The following is a 17,469-nucleotide window of genomic DNA, read 5'->3' as shown; positions in this document are numbered from 1 at the left end:
ATCCATTTATCAGTCACTACCTTCTATTTAGGAAGGGTTCACTAACGGTCATAGTTTTCCAGGGCATTGCCCTCTAAATACACCTCCATTTACAAATCATAATCTACAAAGTAACAAACATTAGTCCAACACAACAAAAATAAACACTGAAGCATAACCACTATCCTCCAGGGCACCGCCCCCTGGGTTTGTCCCCTACCGGGGGATGCAACCCTCCAGAGGTACTAATGTCCGGGGTTACACATTACGGATGTTCGACCGGAGGGGGGAAAAGGGGATACCACCCTGGACCTACTCCGTCCGGCATCCCTTCCGGAGTTTCAGCTGGGGCGGAGGGGAAAGGCTCTCCGGGGTACTCATTTTGCCGGGGCGGGGGGGGGGGCGGGGGGTGTGGGGGGCACTCCCTGACTTTCTCCCGGACTTTCTCCTGGAGAATGGGGTCCCTCTGGTGTTACTATGTCCGGGGCTTCACCACCCAGAACGTTCCCAACCGGATGCTACACCCCCCGGGGGTTACTCTATCCAGGGGGGGCGGGGGGAGATGCCCCCCAGGCCACAAATAATGCAAGGAAATAGACGGGGGTGGGGAGGGCGGAATAAACCACCAACTAATATAACAGGAGAACCACATATTACGAGAACAAACAATCCATGAACAACCATACAATTGTGAAACATTCCAGAGGCATCGCCTTCCAGAGCTTCGCCCATCAACATCACACCGTCCGAAGTCGACAAAGCTCAACTACAGTCTTCCAAAGTCCACCACTCCGGGCCAGATCTTCCAAAATCACACCCACTGGGGCTGCACCGTCTGGGGTCACACCTTCCGCGGCTGAACCTTCCAAAACCATAGTTCCCAAATGGCTCCTCCCTGGCTTGGGTCTTCCGAGATTGCATCTACCTGGGCCACGCCATTCAAGGCACAGGAATCCCAGCGAGAGCAACATTCAACAAGCCCCAGCCGAAACAAAAAGTTCTTGCACAAGTCACGAACCCAAGCACTTGAAACAGAAACTTCACGCCGACCAAGGCGTTCCTCCCAGCGGCCACATTTCCAAAAGCTCACCGAAAGGCGCGCATTAAGCCCGCCTTGAACTCCTTATCCTCTGCCCGCCCCCTGCCTGGAGCACACTATACTGGCCAACACGCAAAGCGAACGGCCAATGTGGTGGACTGGCTGGACAATCCAATCTTTCCCACTCACAGATGTTGGTTCCTTTTTGTTTATTACAAATACGTTAATACAAAACAATTACAAATACACAAAGAACAAATGTGAAAAAATACATTACCAATGGCTAACGCCATCCATTTATCAGTTACTACCTTCCATTTCGGAAGGGTTCATCGTCAATTACAGTTTTCCAGGGCATTGCCCTCAAAATACACCTCCATTTACAAATCATAATCTACAAATCGACAAACATTAACACAACACTACAACTGTACACAACAAAAAATAAACACTGAAGCATAAGGGCACCGTCCCCTGGGTTTGTCCACCTGCCGGGGGATGCAACCCTCCAGTGGTACTCATATCCGGGGGTTACACCTTACGGATGTTCAGCCGGAGGGGGGAAATGGGGAAACCACCCCGCCTACTCAATCCGGAATCCCTTCCGGAAATTCAGCCGGGGCGGTGGGAGAGTCTCTCCAGGGTACTCAGTTCGGGCCTGCCTTCCCAATTTTTCTCCCGGAGAATAAAAATCCCTCTGGCGTTACTATATCCGGGGCTTCACCACCCAGAACTTTCCCCAAGTGGATGTCACACCCCCCGGGGGTGACTTTATCCAGGGGGGGATGCCCCCCAGGCCACAAATAACGCAAGAAAATAGACGGGGGCCGGAACAAACCACCAACTATCATAACAGGAAAACCACATATTACAATAACAAACAATCCATGAACAACCATACAATTGTGAAACATTTCGGAGGCATCGCCTTCCAGAGCTTCGCCCATCAACATTCCACCGTCCGAAGTCGACAACGCTCAACTACAGTCCTCCAAAGTCCACCACTCCGGGCCAGAACTTCCAAAATCACACCCACTGGGGCTGCACCGTCTGGGGTCACACCTTCCGCGGCTGAACCTTCCGAAACCATAGTTCCCAAATGGCTCCTCCCTGGCTTGGGTCTTCCGAGATTGCATCTACCTGGGCCACGCCTTTCAAGGCACAGGAATCCCAGCGAGAGCAGCATTCAACAAGCCCCAGCCGAAACAAAAAGTTCTTGCACAAGTCACGAACCCAAGCATTTGAAACAGAAACTTCACGCCGACCAAGGCGTTCCTCCCAGCGGCCACATTTCCAAAAGCTCACCGCAAGGCGCGCATTAAGCCCGCCTTGAACTCCTTATCCTCTGCCTGCCCGCCCCCTGCCTGGAGCACACTATACTGGCCAACACGCAAAGCGAACGGCCAATATGGTGGACTGGCTGGACAATCCAATCTTTCCCACTCACAGATGTTGGTTTCTTTTTATTTATCACAAATACGTTAATACAAAGCAATTACAAATACACAAAAAATACATTACCAATGGCTAACGCCATCCATTTATCAGTTACTATCTTCTATTTCGGAAGGGTTCACTAACGGTCATAGTTTTCCAGGGCATTGCCCTCTCAATATAGAACCGATGTCAGGGGTAGGTTCTTTACCCAGAGGGTGGTGAGGGATTGGAATGCCCTGCCAGCATCAGTAGTAAATGCGCCTAGTTTGGGGGCGTTTAAGAGATCCGTAGATAGGTTCATGGACGAAAAGAAATTGGTTTAGGTTGGAGGGTCACAGTTTGTTTTTTTTTTAACTGGTCGGTGCAACATCGTGGGCCGAAGGGCCTGTTCTGCGCTGTAATGTTCTATGTTCTATGTTCAATACACCTCCAATTACAAATCATAATCTACAAAGTGACAAACATTAGTACAACATAACAAGAATAAACATTGCAGCATCTCCGCCGCCCTCCAGGGCACCGCCTCCTGGGTTTTTCCCCTGCCGGGGGATGCAACCCTCCAGAGGTACTCAGGTCCGGGGGTTCCACCTGACGGATGTTCGACTGGAGGCGGGGGGACAGGAAAACCACCCCGAACCTACTCAATCCGGACTGCCTTCTGGATTTTCGGCTGGGGCGGTGGGAAAAGCTCTCCGGGATACTCAATTCGGCCTGCCTTCCCAATTTTTCTCCCGGAGAACAAAACCCCCCCGGTGTTACCCCTCTGGGTGCCCCGGACACTTTCCCCAACTGGATGTCACACCCCCCGGGGGTCACTCTATCCAGGGGGGGGGGGGGGGGGGGGATACCCCCAGGCCACAAACAATGCAAAGATTTTCCGTTGGTTAGTACAAACACGATATTACAAAACAATTACAAATGAACAAAGAACAAATATGAAAAATACATTACCGATGGCTAACACCATCCATTTATCAATTACTACCTTCCATTTCGGAAGGGTTCATCGTCAATTACAGTTTTCCAGGGCATTGCCCTCAAAATACACCTCCATTTACAAATCATAATCTACAAATCTACAAACATTAACACAACACTACAACTATACACAACAGAAAATAAACACTGAAGCATAAGGGCACCGTCCCCTGGGTTTGTCCACCTGCCGGGGGATGCAACCCTCCAGTGGTACTCATATCCGGGGGTTACACCTTACGGATGTTCAGCCGGAGGGGGGAAATGGGGAAACCACCCCGAACCTACTCAATCCGGAATCCCTTCGGGAATTTCAGCCGGGGCGGTGGGAGAGTCTCTCCAGGGTACTCAGTTCGGGCCTGCCTTCCCAATTTTTCTCCCGGAGAATAAAATCCCTCTGGTGTTACTATATCCGGGGCTTCACCACCCAGAACTTTCCCCAAGTGGATGTCACACCCCCCGGGGGTGACTTTATCCAGGGGGGGATGCCCCCCAGGCCACAAATAACACAAGAAAATAGACGGGGGCCGGAACAAACCACCAACTACCATAACAGGAAAACCACATATTACAATAACAAACAATCCATGAACAACCATACAATTGTGAAACATTTCGGAGGCATCGCCTTCCAGAGCTTCGCCCATCAACATTCCACCGTCCGAAGTCGACAACGCTCAACTACAGTCCTCCAAAGTCCACCACTCCGGGCCAGAACTTCCAAAATCACACCCACTGGGGCTGCACCGTCTGGGGTCACACCTTCCGCGGCTGAACCTTCCGAAACCATAGTTCCCAAATGGCTCCTCCCTGGCTTGGGTCTTCCGAGATTGCATCTACCTGGGCCACGCCTTTCAAGGCACAGGAATCCCAGCGAGAGCAGCATTCAACAAGCCCCAGCCGAAACAAAAAAGTTCTTGCACAAGTCACGAACCCAAGCACTTGAAACAGAAACTTCACGCCGACCAAGGCGTTCCTCCCAGCGGCCACATTTCCAAAAGCTCACCGCAAGGCGCGCATTAAGCCCGCCTTGAACTCCTTATCCTCTGCTCGCCCCCTGCCTGGAGCACACTATACTGGCCAACACGCAAAGCGAACGGCCAACATGGTGGACTGGCTGGACAATCCAATCTTTCCCACTCACAGATGTTGGTTTATTTTTATTTATCACAAATACGTTAATACAAAGCAATTACAAATACACAAAAAATACATTACCAATGGCTAACGCCATCCATTTATCAGTTACTATCTTCTATTTCGGAAGGGTTCACTAACGGTCATAGTTTTCCAGGGCATTGCCCTCTCAATACACCTCCAATTACAAATCATAATCTACAAAGTGACAAACATTAGTACAACACAACAAGAATAAACATTGCAGCATATCCGCCGCCCTCCAGGGCACCGCCTCCCGGATTTTTCCCCTGCCGGGGGATGCAACCCCCCAGAGGTACTCAGGTCCGGGGGTTCCACCTGACGGATGTTCGACTGGAGGCGGGGGGACAGGAAAACCACCCCGAACCTACTCAATCCGGACTGCCTTCCGGATTTTCGGCTGGGGCGGTGGGAAAAGCTCTCTGGGATACTCAATTCGGCCTGCCTTCCCAATTTTTCTCCCGGAGAACAAAACCCCCCCGGTGTTACCCCTCTGGGTGCCCCAGACACTTTCCCCAACTGGATGTCACACCCCCCGGGGGTCACTCTATCCAGGGGAGGGGAGGGGAGGGGGGGGGATACCCCCCAGGCCACAAACAATGCAAAGATTTTCCGTTGGTTAGTACAAACACGATATTACAAAACAATTACAAATGAACAAAGAACAAATCTGAAAAATACATTACCGATGGCTAACACCATCCATTTATCAATTACTACCTTCCATTTCGGAAGGGTTCATCATCAATTACAGTTTTCCAGGGCATTGCCCTCAAAATACACCTCCATTTACAAATCATAATCTACAAATCTACAAACATTAACACAACACTACAACTATACACAACAAAAAATAAACACTGAAGCATAAGGGCACCGTCCCCTGGGTTTGTCCACCTGCCGGGGGATGCAACCCTCCAGTGGTACTCATATCCGGGGGTTACACCTTACGGATGTTCAGCCGGAGGGGGGAAATGGGGAAACCACCCCGAACCTACTCAATCCGGAATCCCTTCGGGAATTTCAGCCGGGGCGGTGGGAGAGTCTCTCCAGGGTACTCAGTTCGGGCCTGCCTTCCCAATTTTTCTCCCGGAGAATAAAATCCCTCTGGTGTTACTATGTCCGGGGCTTCACCACCCAGAGCATTTTCCCAAGTGGATGTCACACCCCCCGGGGGTGACTTTATCCAGGGGGGGATGCCCCCCCAGGCCACAATAACGCAAGAAAATAGACGGGGGCCGGAACCACCAACTATCATAACAGGAAAACCACATATTACAATAACAAACAATCCATGAACAACCATACAATTGTGAAACATTTCGGAGGCATCGCCTTCCAGAGCTTCGCCCATCAACATTCCACCGTCCGAAGTCGACAACGCTCAACTGCAGTCCTCCAAAGTCCACCACTCCGGGCCAGATCTTCCAAAATCACACCCACTGGGGCTGCACCGTCTGGGGTCACACCTTCCGCGGCTGAATCTTCCGAAACCATAGTTCCCAAATGGCTCCTCCCTGGCCTGGGTCCTCCGAGATTGCATCTACCTGGGCCACGCCTTTCAAGGCACAGGAATCCCAGCGAGAGCAGCATTCAACAAGCCCCAGCCGAAACAAAAAGTTCTTGCACAAGTCACGAACCCAAGCACTTGAAACAGAAACTTCACGCCGACCAAGGCGTTCCTCCCAGCGGCCACATTTCCAAAAGCTCACCGCAAGGCGCGCATTAAGCCCGCCTTGAACTCCTTATCCTCTGCTCGCCCCCTGCCTGGAGCACACTATACTGGCCAACACGCAAAGCGAACGGCCAACATGGTGGACTGGCTGGACAATCCAATCTTTCCCACTCACAGATGTTGGCGACAAGAGGAAGTTTGAGTCTGTCTGAAGCTCAATCTTCATTCACACAAAGCCCGCGCTCTGATTGGCCAAACTCCTTCCAGTCCTCCAACTCGTTCGTCAATCCCAAAGAAGGTCAGGGGGCAGGATCTGCCCTGCAATTCGCAGCTTCCCTCTCCCTTGGACATGCGCAGTCCCGGGCCGGGGGGAGGGGGAGCTCACCGAGTGGCTTCTCACTCTGGCCGGAGCCGTCAGCCGGTTGCCTGGAAACCTTGGCTCAATGTGGTGTAGGGGGAGGGGAACAATGGGTGGGGGCGGGGCTCCCAGGTCCGCGCGCCCGGGCCTGCTCACTGGAACCCGGGGTGTCACCGCGGAGCAGAGTGATTCCTATTGGCTGATTCAGGGACGACTCCACTGTGACGTCACAAAGGGGAAGTTGGCCAATGATGATGTAATTTAAACAATGCCTGAGATCACTTCACTTCTTGGTCAGACCCCCTTTTCAGTCCAGTGCTACTTGGAGTTTACCGTCAATTCAACAACTATTGGGTTACAAGTCCCTCACAGTTCTGATCACAAATTTATGATAAAATAATTCAAATAATGCATGAGAACGCTTCTTACCGAACTACCGACCACTGTTTGTTGATTGGTCAGACCCCCTTTTAACAGATTCGGGAATCTCAGCCACTGAACACCAGCCGGTCCTGGAATAAGTTTAATTCTAACTCATTCTGAGTAAATATTCTCACCTGGTCCTCTGTTCCCATTGAAATTCAGTAAGACGATTCACAGTTTGGCTATTGCCACTATTTCTGACTGCTGATCTGCCTGGTTTGAACTTGGTGGGCCTGGAGATTTCTAAATCAAAGCAGCCACACATTCTGTGGTTAGAGATTTAGATATACTGTTCGGAATGGTTCATGATTGCAGAAACTGAGCAGTCACAAGAATGTGGTCAAGATAGTCCAGTCCCATAATGCCTCACATTCAATCTGCTGTCCTTCAATTATAACAGAATATGTGGCTGTATGTAGCTGCCTCGGCCACGATCAGTGCCAACACTGCCTTCCTGAACTGCTACAATGCCTAAGGTGTAAGTACACCCACAGAGCTGTTAGGGAGGGATTTCCAGCTACACATTCCACATTTCCTCTAGACTGTGGGTGGATACGAGATTGGTACATTTCATTCAACTGCACCCAAGCTGAGTTATTCAAATCCCTTTATTGTCCAGGACAATATATTCATGATTTCTTAAAAACAGAAATTGAACATTCCCATTTGATTTCAGGTATTAACATATTCTGTTAGTTTGTTCTTTATTGTCAATGTCAGGCTGGGGTTGTTCCTCTTGGAGCAAAGGAGGTTGAGGGGAGATTTGATAGAGGTGGACAAGATTCTGACAGGTTTAGATAAGGTGGACAAAGAAAAGCTGTTCCCATTAGCTGACAGGAGAAGGGACGAGGGGGGACACAGATTTATGGTTTTGGGTCAGAGATGCAGGGGGCAGGGGGGCACGGATGTGAGGAAGAATATTTTGATGCAGTGAATGGTAATGACCTGGAACTCGCTGCCTACGAGGGTGGAGGAAGTGGAGACAATAAACAAGAACAAAGGAAATTGGATGGGCATTGGGAGGTTTCAAACAGAAATGCTGATTAAATATCGCTTAACTTCCTCACACCCTGTCACTCTGTGATCCTTGTGAAATTTAAAACAAGGTATTCGCAACAAGACTCAAAGAGCATCAGCCCACTGGAGGCAGTTGTGAGACCGGCCAGTCCAGCAGAAAGAAACCCTCCGACCCTCCCCATTGACTAACTGTGAGAATGAACAAAATGCAGTCCTGGATGTAATTGAGAGCTGAAACAATAACAGCAGAATCCAACCCCTGGAATCACTCATGAACTTTTTGGTGTTTTAGCAGGTTAGATAATTGACTGAATCCCTTCCCACACTGAGAGCAGGTGAATGGTCTCTCCCCAGTGTGAATGTGCTGGTGTATCTGCAGGTCAGATAATTGACTGAATCCCTTCCCACACGGAGAGCAGGTGAATGGTCTCTCCCCAGTGTGAACTCGCTGGTGTCTCTGCAGGTTAGATAATTGACCGAACCCCTCCCCACACTGAGAGCAGGTGAACGGCCTCTCCCCAGTGTGAACTCGCTGGTGTCTCCGCAGGGTGGATAAATGAGTGAATCCCTTCCCACACTGAGAGCAGGTGAACGGCCTCTCCCCAGTGTGAACTCGCTGGTGTCTCCGCAGGGTGGATGAATCAGTGAATGCCTTCTCACACTGAGAGCAGGTGAACGGTCTCTCCCCAGTGTGAACACGCAGGTGCATCTGCAGGTCAGATAATCGACTGAACCCCTTCCCACACTGAGGGCAGGTGAATGGCCTCTCCCCAGTGTGAACTCGCTGGTGTGACTGCAGGCTGGATAACCGAGTGAATCCCTTCCCACACTGAGAGCAGGTGAACGGTCTCTCCCCAGTGTGAACACGCTGGTGCGTCTGCAGGTTAGATAATTGACTGAACCCCTTCTCACACTGAGAGCAGGTGAACGGTTTCTCCCCAGTATGAACTCGCTGGTGTGTCTGCAGGACGGATAACTGAGTGAATCCCTTCCCACACTGAGAGCAGCTGAAGGGCCTCTCCCCAGTGTGAACTCGCTGGTGTGTCTGCAGTTGGGATAATCGAGTGAATCCCTCCCCACACTGAGAGCAAATAAATGGTCTCTCCCCAGTGTGAACACGCTGGTGTGTCTGCAGGCTGGATAAATGACTGAATCCCTCCCCACACTGGTCTCTCCCCAGTGTGGCTGCGCCGATGAGCTTCCAGCTCTGATGGGGCTCTGTATCTCTTCCCACAGTCCCCACATTTCCATGGTTTCTCCATGGTGCAGGTGTCCTTTCCTCTCTTCAGTTGAACACTCATCCACACACAGAACAGTCCCCTCACCCCTCCCCCCCACTGTGAATGGTGTGATATTTATTCAGGCTGTGTAACTGGTTCAAGCTCAGTGCACTGGAACACACTCACTCCAGTCTGGCAGCGTGTTGGCACTTTTCCAGTCACACTGATGTTTGAAATCTTTTCAAGTCATCAGACCGGACAAGCATTTCTCCTCGATTCAAATGCCGATGATATTCAGGTCCTAAGGAATATGACTCTGTCAGATCTAGATGTGATGTTTGAGATTTCAGCCGGTGATTCCTCTTTCAGTATCCTGTAAAACATGTTTGCAGAGATCATCAGTGTCAGTGCAGGATAGAAATTCAGAACACACAATTCTAGTTTCTATGGAACATTCTTTCCTCTCTCCAGACTCGAAACATTGGCTCTATTCTCTCTCTATCTGGGGGATAGCGTGGGAAATGATGCTGCGATAGATCAGCCAATTCTCAATGAATGGTTGAGGCAGTTCGATGGGCTGAATGGCCAACTGCAGCTCCTGTTTCTTATGATTTGTGTGTGGTGGACAGGAAGCAGTGAGCATGGATCTGTCAATCAGCCTCAATCAGCACCTTCAGGAGAATTGGGAGGGTGAATATTAGATACAGCAGAGTGAGAATGGAGGGAGAGTGTGTGGGATGGAGATTTACAGCTTTTGGGGAATGAGAGGAAAGAATGTTCATTAGAATCATAGAATTGCTACACCTTATCAACTGTTTTTGAGCCATCACAATGAATCTCTCTTCTCAAGACACTTATCTCTGACTTGTCTGTGCTGCTCGCAGTCTCACAAAGCAGCTGCCTGTGTGTTGATACGAGGGGCCCTGCTCGGCAAGTTTAATGTTCCATGACTGTGTCTTTAATGACTGAATAACGATAGGAATATGGTCAAGTCAGCTAAATCACATGATGCTTTATATTTCGGTTAGTAACTGTCCATTTTGTTAACATAGCACATTTGGATATATAAATACATATAAAAGCAAAATATTGCAGATGCTGGAATCTGAAACAAAAACAGAAAATGCTGGAAAATGTCAGCAGGTCTGACAGCATCTGTGGAGAGAGAATAGAGCCATCATTTAAATCTGGATGACCCTTCATCAGAGCTCTGACAAAGGGTCATCCAGACTCGAAATGTTAGTCTATTCTCACTCTATAAATATATATAGGACAGCTGCCTCAGCCTTGGCCCACTCTAACACATGCACGAAGCAGTGCTGACTATGTGGAAATGCTCAGATTAAAGTTTCCTGCCTTCTCTTCAACAGCGAGTGAAAATGTTTATCGGCTTGCAGACCTTCAAAGGAGTCAGTGTCTGCTATTTCAGCATGAACAGGATAATCTTCACCTGCGTAGGCCCCATAACATTCTGCTTTTCAGCCTTCACCAGAGGGTGAGCAAGGCCAGATTTCTCCATAGCAAATACCAAAGGCGAGATATGGGGATATGCTATGCAAATAAAGGATTAGCAGAAGTCAATTTTTCATCGAATGCGAAAGGGTGAAAAGGTAGGATTTAATTGGCGAATGTGTCCGTCAACGAAGGATTAGAAACATTCCTGGTTTCTGATTTGCTGTAATTGACTATTATTGCCAAGTTATTTTTCTGTAACATCAGAACCACTTGTGGGTGGAGTTTAATTTAGACAAATGCGAGGTGATGCATTTTGGTAGATTGAACCAGGGCAGGACTTACTCAGTTAATGGTAGGGCGTTGGGGAGAGTTACAGAACAAAGAGATCTTGGGGTACATGTTCATAGCTCCTTGAAAATGGAGTCACAGGTGGACAGAATGGTGAAGAAGGCATTCGGCATGCTTGGTTTCATCGGTCAGAACATTGAATACAGGAGTTGGAATGTCTTGTTGAAGTGGGACAAGACATTGGTAAGGCCACACTTGGAATACTGTGTGTAATTCTGGTCACCCTATTATAGAAAGGATATTATTAAACTAGAAAGAGTGCAGAAAAGATTTACTAGGATGCGACCAGGACTTGATGGATTGAGTTATAAGGAGAGACTGGATAGACTGGGACTTTTTTCTCTGGAGCATCGGAGGCTGAGGGTTGATCTTGTCGAGGTCTATAAAATAATGAGGGGCACAGATCAGCTAGATAGTCAATATCTTTTCCCAAAGGTAGGGGAGTCTAAAACTCGAGGGCATAGGTTTAAGGTGAGAGGGGAGAGATACAAAAGTGTCCAGAGGGGCAATTTTTTCACACAGAGGGTGGTGAGTGTCTGGAACAAGCTGCCAGACGTAGGAGTAGAGGCGGGTACAATTTTGTCTTTTAAAAAGCATTTAGATAGTTACATGGGTACAATGGGCATAGAGGGATATGGGCCAAATGCGGGCAATTGGGATTAGCTGAGAAGTTTTTTAAAAAAAAGGGTGGCATGGACAAGTTGGCCAAAGGACCTGTTTCCACGCTGTAAACCTCTATGACTATGTGTAAAAAACTTGCCTCAAACATCTCCATTAAACCTCGCCCCTCACACCTTAAACCTGTGCCTCCTAGTAATTGACTCTTCCATCCTGGGAAAAAGCTTCTGACTATCCACTCTGTCCATGCCCCTCATAATCTTGTAGAATTCTATCAGTTCACCCCTCAACCTCCGTTGTTCCAGTGAGAACAAACCAAGTTTCTCCAACCTCTTCTCATAACTAATGCCCTCCATACCAGGCAACATCCTGGTAAATCTTTTCTGTACCTTCTCCAAAGCTTCCTCCTTTTGAATGGACCTACCTCATATTAAGCTGATCTTTCTCTTCACCCTTTCTGTAACTGTAACACTACATTCTGCACTCTCTCCTTTCCTACTCCCCTATGTACTCTATGAACAGTATGCTTTGTCTGTACACCGCGCAAGAAACAATACTTTTCACTGTATCCCAGTACATGTGACAATAATAATTCAAATCAAACCCATTGCTGCATTTCCTTCCTGAAGCCACATTTGTCCACTGGGGCCTGGCCCCGGGAGGAAGCGCTGCAGCTGCCGTTGTGTTGGGTGTTGAGGCGGTGCCGCTAGTTCCTTATTGGGGGTGTTGAAGCCTCCACTGGGTGTGTGGAGCCTCCCCTCCCACCCACTGCCCCTAACGCTGCCTCCGCTTATCCGCCTCCTTCCCGCCTGAAGATCAAACAAGCGCCTGTCCCTGGGCATGAGCCGCACTGCGCATGCCCAACGTCACAATGCCCGGGGACTGATTGACGGCGGTTCCGGGCCAAGAGGAAAAGGGGGCGGGGCTGGAGGACCGAGCGGGAGAGGCTGGTCCTCCAACCAGAGTGAATAGGGGAGGGGTCTGAAGCATGCGCAGTGCGGGTAATGGCGGCGGACGGACGGTTTTAACTCGGATCCAAGATCAGTTCAAGGTAAAGGGCGGCGCGCGGAGAGCGATGAATGTGGCGGGTGGGTGGAGAGCCTTCGTAAACATGTTGTTCAAATCCAAACCCTGGAAAATAACTTCCCGGGCACCCTGTTGGTACCAAATTGGAGGCGCAACTTGTCGTGTTGGGCTGGGCTGACGGCCGCCAATCTGTTGGTGGCAATGTCTATCAGTGCGCATGTGCGGCCGGCATCTTTGTAAGGGGCAATGTGCAGCAGGGATCGCCATGTTTGTAGGGGGCGCAGGAGTGTCTACCTTTGTGATGTATGGGACCTGAACCCACTGCCGTCCATGTTGTGCAAGTACATCCACCCTGCTGATAGGGAGGGAATTCCAGGATTTTGACCCAGCGACTGTGAAGGAACGGCGATATATTTCCAAAATGTGGAGATGCCAGCGTTGAATTGGGGTAAACACAGTAAGAAGTGTCACAACACCAGCTTAAAGTCCAACAGGTTTATTTGATAGCAAAAGCCACGAGCTTTCAGAGCCCCAAGCCCCTTCTTCAGGTGAGTGGGAGTTCTGTTCACAAACAGGGCATATAAAGATACAAACTCAATTTACAAAATAATGGTTAGAATGCGAGTCTTTACAGGTAATCAAGTCTTAAAGGTACAGACAATGTGAGTGGAGAGAGGGTTAAGCACAGGTTAAAGAGATGTGTATTGTCTCCAGCCAGGACAGTTAGTGAGATTTTGCAAGTCGTTGGGGTTACAGACAGTGTGACATGAACCCAAGATCCCGGTTGAGGCCGTCCTCGTGCGCGGAAATTGGCTATCAGTCTCTGCTCAGCGACTCTGCGTTGTCGTGAAGGCCACCTTGGAGAATGCAGAGACTGATTGCCAAGTTCCGCACACATGAGGACGGCCTCAACCAGGATCTTGGGTTCATGTCACACCATGTGTAACCCCCACGACTTGCCTGGGCTTGCAAAATCTCACTAACTGTCCTGGCTGAAGACAATACACATCTCTTTAACCTGTGCTTAACCCTCTCTCCACTCACATTGTCTGTACCTTTAAGACTGGATTACCTATAAAGACTCGCATTCCAACCATTATTTTGTAAATTGAGTTTGTGTCTTTATATGCCCTGTTTGTGAACTGAAATCCCATTCACCTGACAAAGGAGCAGCGCTCCGAAATCTAGTGTCTTTTGCTACCAAATAAACCTGTTGGACTTTAACCTGGTGTTGTGAGATTTCTTACTGTGTTTACCCCAGTCCAATGCCGGCATCTCCACATCATTCTCGGTGTGAACAGGAGGGGATGTGTTTGGAGACAGAATGTCCCAGTTTTCACCCTGACATTCCCAGTATGAACAAGATGCTTGATCGAATGGGGATGTTTTAAGACAAAGAACAAAGAACAGTACAGCACAGGAAACAGGCCCTTCGGCCCTCCAAGCCTGTGCCGCTCCTTGGTCCAACTAGACCAATCGTTTGTATCCCTCCATTCCCAGGCTGCTCATGTGACAATCCAGATAAGTCTTAAACGATGTCAGCGTGCCTACCTCCACCAAAGACATAATTTCATTGCCTGGTAACTAACCTCCTTGAGCTCAGCTCATTCTGGGCTGGGAGTGTTTGATGGGGCGGTGTAGAGGGAGTTTATGAAAACTGTGCCGACTCTCTGGCGCTGTTTGGGGAAAGGATGTCCCAATTCTCCATTTTTAAAAGGTCAAAGAGAGGACCAGCTGGATTAAATGGTGTTGCTTTATGACATAATTTAATCGCCTGGTAACTAACCTCCTGGAACCCAGCTCATTATGGGCTGGGAGTGTTTGGTGGGGCAGTGCAGATGGAGTTTTTCTTATCCAAAGTGTTCCTCCTCTCTGGCACTGTTTGATGTGGCATGTAATGGGAGTTTTCCTTTGTACCGAGCTTGGGCAGTGCTTCCCCTGGGAGTTTTTCACAGGATGATTTAGAGAGAACTTTCCTCTGTACCTTAGATGGGTTGTACATACCTCAGGAGTGTTTGATGGGAAAGTGTAGAGGGAGCCTTGCACTGTCCCTCACAAGTGTTGCAATTGCCCTGCATGATTTCTACTTCACAACATGTGCATTAAATTTTGATTTGATTTATTGTCAAATGTATTGGGATCCACTGAAAAGTATTGTTGCTTGCACGCTATACAGACAAAGCATACCTTTCATGGAGTACATGGGGAGAAGGAAAGGATAGGGTGCAGGTACAGGTAGGGTGAAGAGAAAGATCAGCTTAATATATGATAGGACCATTCAAACATGACAGTAAGGAAGAAGTTGTTCTTGAGTCGTTTGGTACATGTTTTCAGACTTTTGCATAAATTTACTGAGAAGGTGGTGGTGAGCTGCCTTCCTTCAGTCCATGTGTTGTAGGTACACCCATAGTGCTGTTAGGGAGGGAATTACAGGATTTTGATCCAGTGACAATGAAGGAACGGTGATGTATTTCCAAGTTGGGAAGGTGTGTGGCTCGGAGGGGAATTTCCAGCAGGTGGTGTTCCCATGTGTCTGCTGTCCTTGTCCTTCTAGATGATGGTGGTTGTGTGTGTGGGAAGAGATTGACTCAGTCATTTATCAGCTTTGTTTGTGGGAATACATTTGTTGACAACAGATCCACTGCTTTTCGGTATTTTCCTAATACACCACAATCCAGTTGCCCCCTCATAACTTCACGGTTACTTCTGTTAGGATTTAAGACTCCTGTTTCAGATTGAGTAACATTGTTTTCAAACTTAGTGTAAAATTCTATTATAAATTTATTATATATTTCGCTCTCATCCAACCTCACTAAAAACAGATCACCTCTGATCAGCATCACATTTCTGTCTGCGCATCGAGGTACCCTGAGGTTGTGAAAGGCACTATATAAATGAAAATTCTTCCAACTGCAGCCCAGTTGCTGTGGTTATCAGCAACAGCATCAAGACTCCCCTGTTTTATAATGAACAAGGTTCACCCCCGAATCTGATTAACAGCAGTAATAACTGCTGAATCAGAACAGTGCAGTTGCTTGTGAACCCACTGGTGTCTCACAAGGTTGGATGATTGAGTGAATCCCTTCCCACACACTGAGCAGGTGAATGGCCTCTCCCCGGTATGAACTTGCTGGTGTCGCAGCAGGATTGATGATTCAGCAAATCCCTTCCCACACACACAGCAGGGGAATGGTCTCTCCCCGGTATGAACTCGCTTGTGTCTCAGCAGGGCCGATGACTCAGTAAATCTCTTTTCACACACACAGCAGGTGAACGGTCTCTCCCCGGTGTGAACTCGCTGGTGTGTCAGCAGGTGGGATGCAGGTGAAAGGTTTCTCCCCGGTGTGAACCTGCTGGTGTCGCAACATGTTTGAAAATCGAGTGAATCGCTTTTCGCACAGGGGGCAGGTGAATGGACTCTCCCCAGTGTGACTGCATTGATGAATTTCCTGATCAGAGGGATAACAGAATCCCTTCCTGGTATCCCCACATTGCCCACATGGACTCTCCCCAGTGTGACCAAATCGATTAGTTTCCTGATCAGAGGGATAATGGAATCCATTCCCAGTATTCCCACATTGTCCACACGGACTCTCCCTGTTTCGGTTACACTTGTGCCTTCCCATATCAGTCGATTGGTTGAATCCAGATCCACATGTGGAACACGTGTACAGTTTGTCTTCGCTGTGACTGCTGCTCTCCCCTTCCATGATGCCAATGATATTCAGTCCTGAATCGAGTGACTCGGTTAGATTGATGTGATGTCTAGTCTGAGCTTCCTGTCCATTTAACCATTTATATCAGTAATTACTGTAAAGAAAAAAGGACAAATTCAGGGTGGACAGTTTTATAACTTTACATTTTTATTCCCCTAAATCCAGCTCTCTTCTTTGTTGAAATGAGTCTCTCTCACAATACTTCTGTCCTGTTCAAATGACAACTGCATAGAGGGACAGTGTCCCTTTAAATATGCAGATCACCTGCCAGCACCACACATGCTCAGTTGGCTCAGGCCAATGGGACTGGCGCAGTGCCTCCACACTGGGCTGCTGGGTAAGGAGCTACAGCAGATGAGCTGGGGTGGGGTGGGGTGGGGTCAGGTGACGTTACGGGGATTGAAATATCTGGTATTAGTGATGGTGTGGATATGTGGTCAGAAACTCATCTTGGGGTCAAATCTGACATGGAGATTGTGAAGAGTGTGATTCAGCTTCAGACAGCTCCCAGGGAGAGGGATGGACTTGGCAGTTCGGGAACAGAATTTGTAACGGTGACTGAAGACAATGACTTTGGTCTTCCCAATTTTTAATTGGAGGAAATTTCTGTTGATCCAGTACTGAATGTGGGATAAGCAGTTTGATAATTTAGTAACAGTGGAGGAATGGAGAGGGATGGGTAGAGCTGGGTGTTGTCAGTGTAGATGGGAAAACTAACACGGTGCTTTTGGATGATGTCATTCAGTGGCAGCATGTGGATGAGAACTCGGAGGGGCCAAGGATAGATCCTTGGGGCTCACCGAGTTCAGGGGGTTTGGAGAGGAAAGGGAGATTGGAGATGGGGCAATAGTTGGCAAAGACTGGGATTGAGTGTTTTTTTCAGGGTGGGTGATTTCAGAGGATTCAAAAGTGAGGGGGACAGTACCAGGGAAAAGAGAGAACCATTAACAATATCACCAAATGTGGGGAAGTTGGATGATCAGCAATTTAGTGAGAATAGGGTCGATGGAGCACGGGGTGGGTCT

At 48.6% G+C, this 17,469-nt stretch overlaps 1 protein-coding gene across 1 annotated transcript in view; it reads right to left on the bottom strand.

The window, feature by feature from the left end:
• LOC144483989 (uncharacterized) overlaps positions 1 to 17,469 on the bottom strand; it is an 80,539-nt gene that overhangs the window by 41,824 nt on the left and 21,246 nt on the right. The window contains exon 2 of the mRNA XM_078202565.1: positions 8,339 to 9,231. Within this exon, the coding sequence (XP_078058691.1) occupies positions 8,339 to 9,231 (893 nt within the window). The remainder of the gene's footprint in view (positions 1 to 8,338; positions 9,232 to 17,469) is intronic.

The sequence above is a fragment of the Mustelus asterias genome, unplaced genomic scaffold, assembly GCF_964213995.1.
Source record: "Mustelus asterias unplaced genomic scaffold, sMusAst1.hap1.1 HAP1_SCAFFOLD_85, whole genome shotgun sequence".
In the NCBI taxonomy this organism is placed as follows: Eukaryota; Metazoa; Chordata; class Chondrichthyes; order Carcharhiniformes; family Triakidae; genus Mustelus; species Mustelus asterias.
The sequence above is the reverse complement of the archived record's forward strand: the minus strand, read 5'-3'. Positions and strand labels throughout refer to the sequence as shown.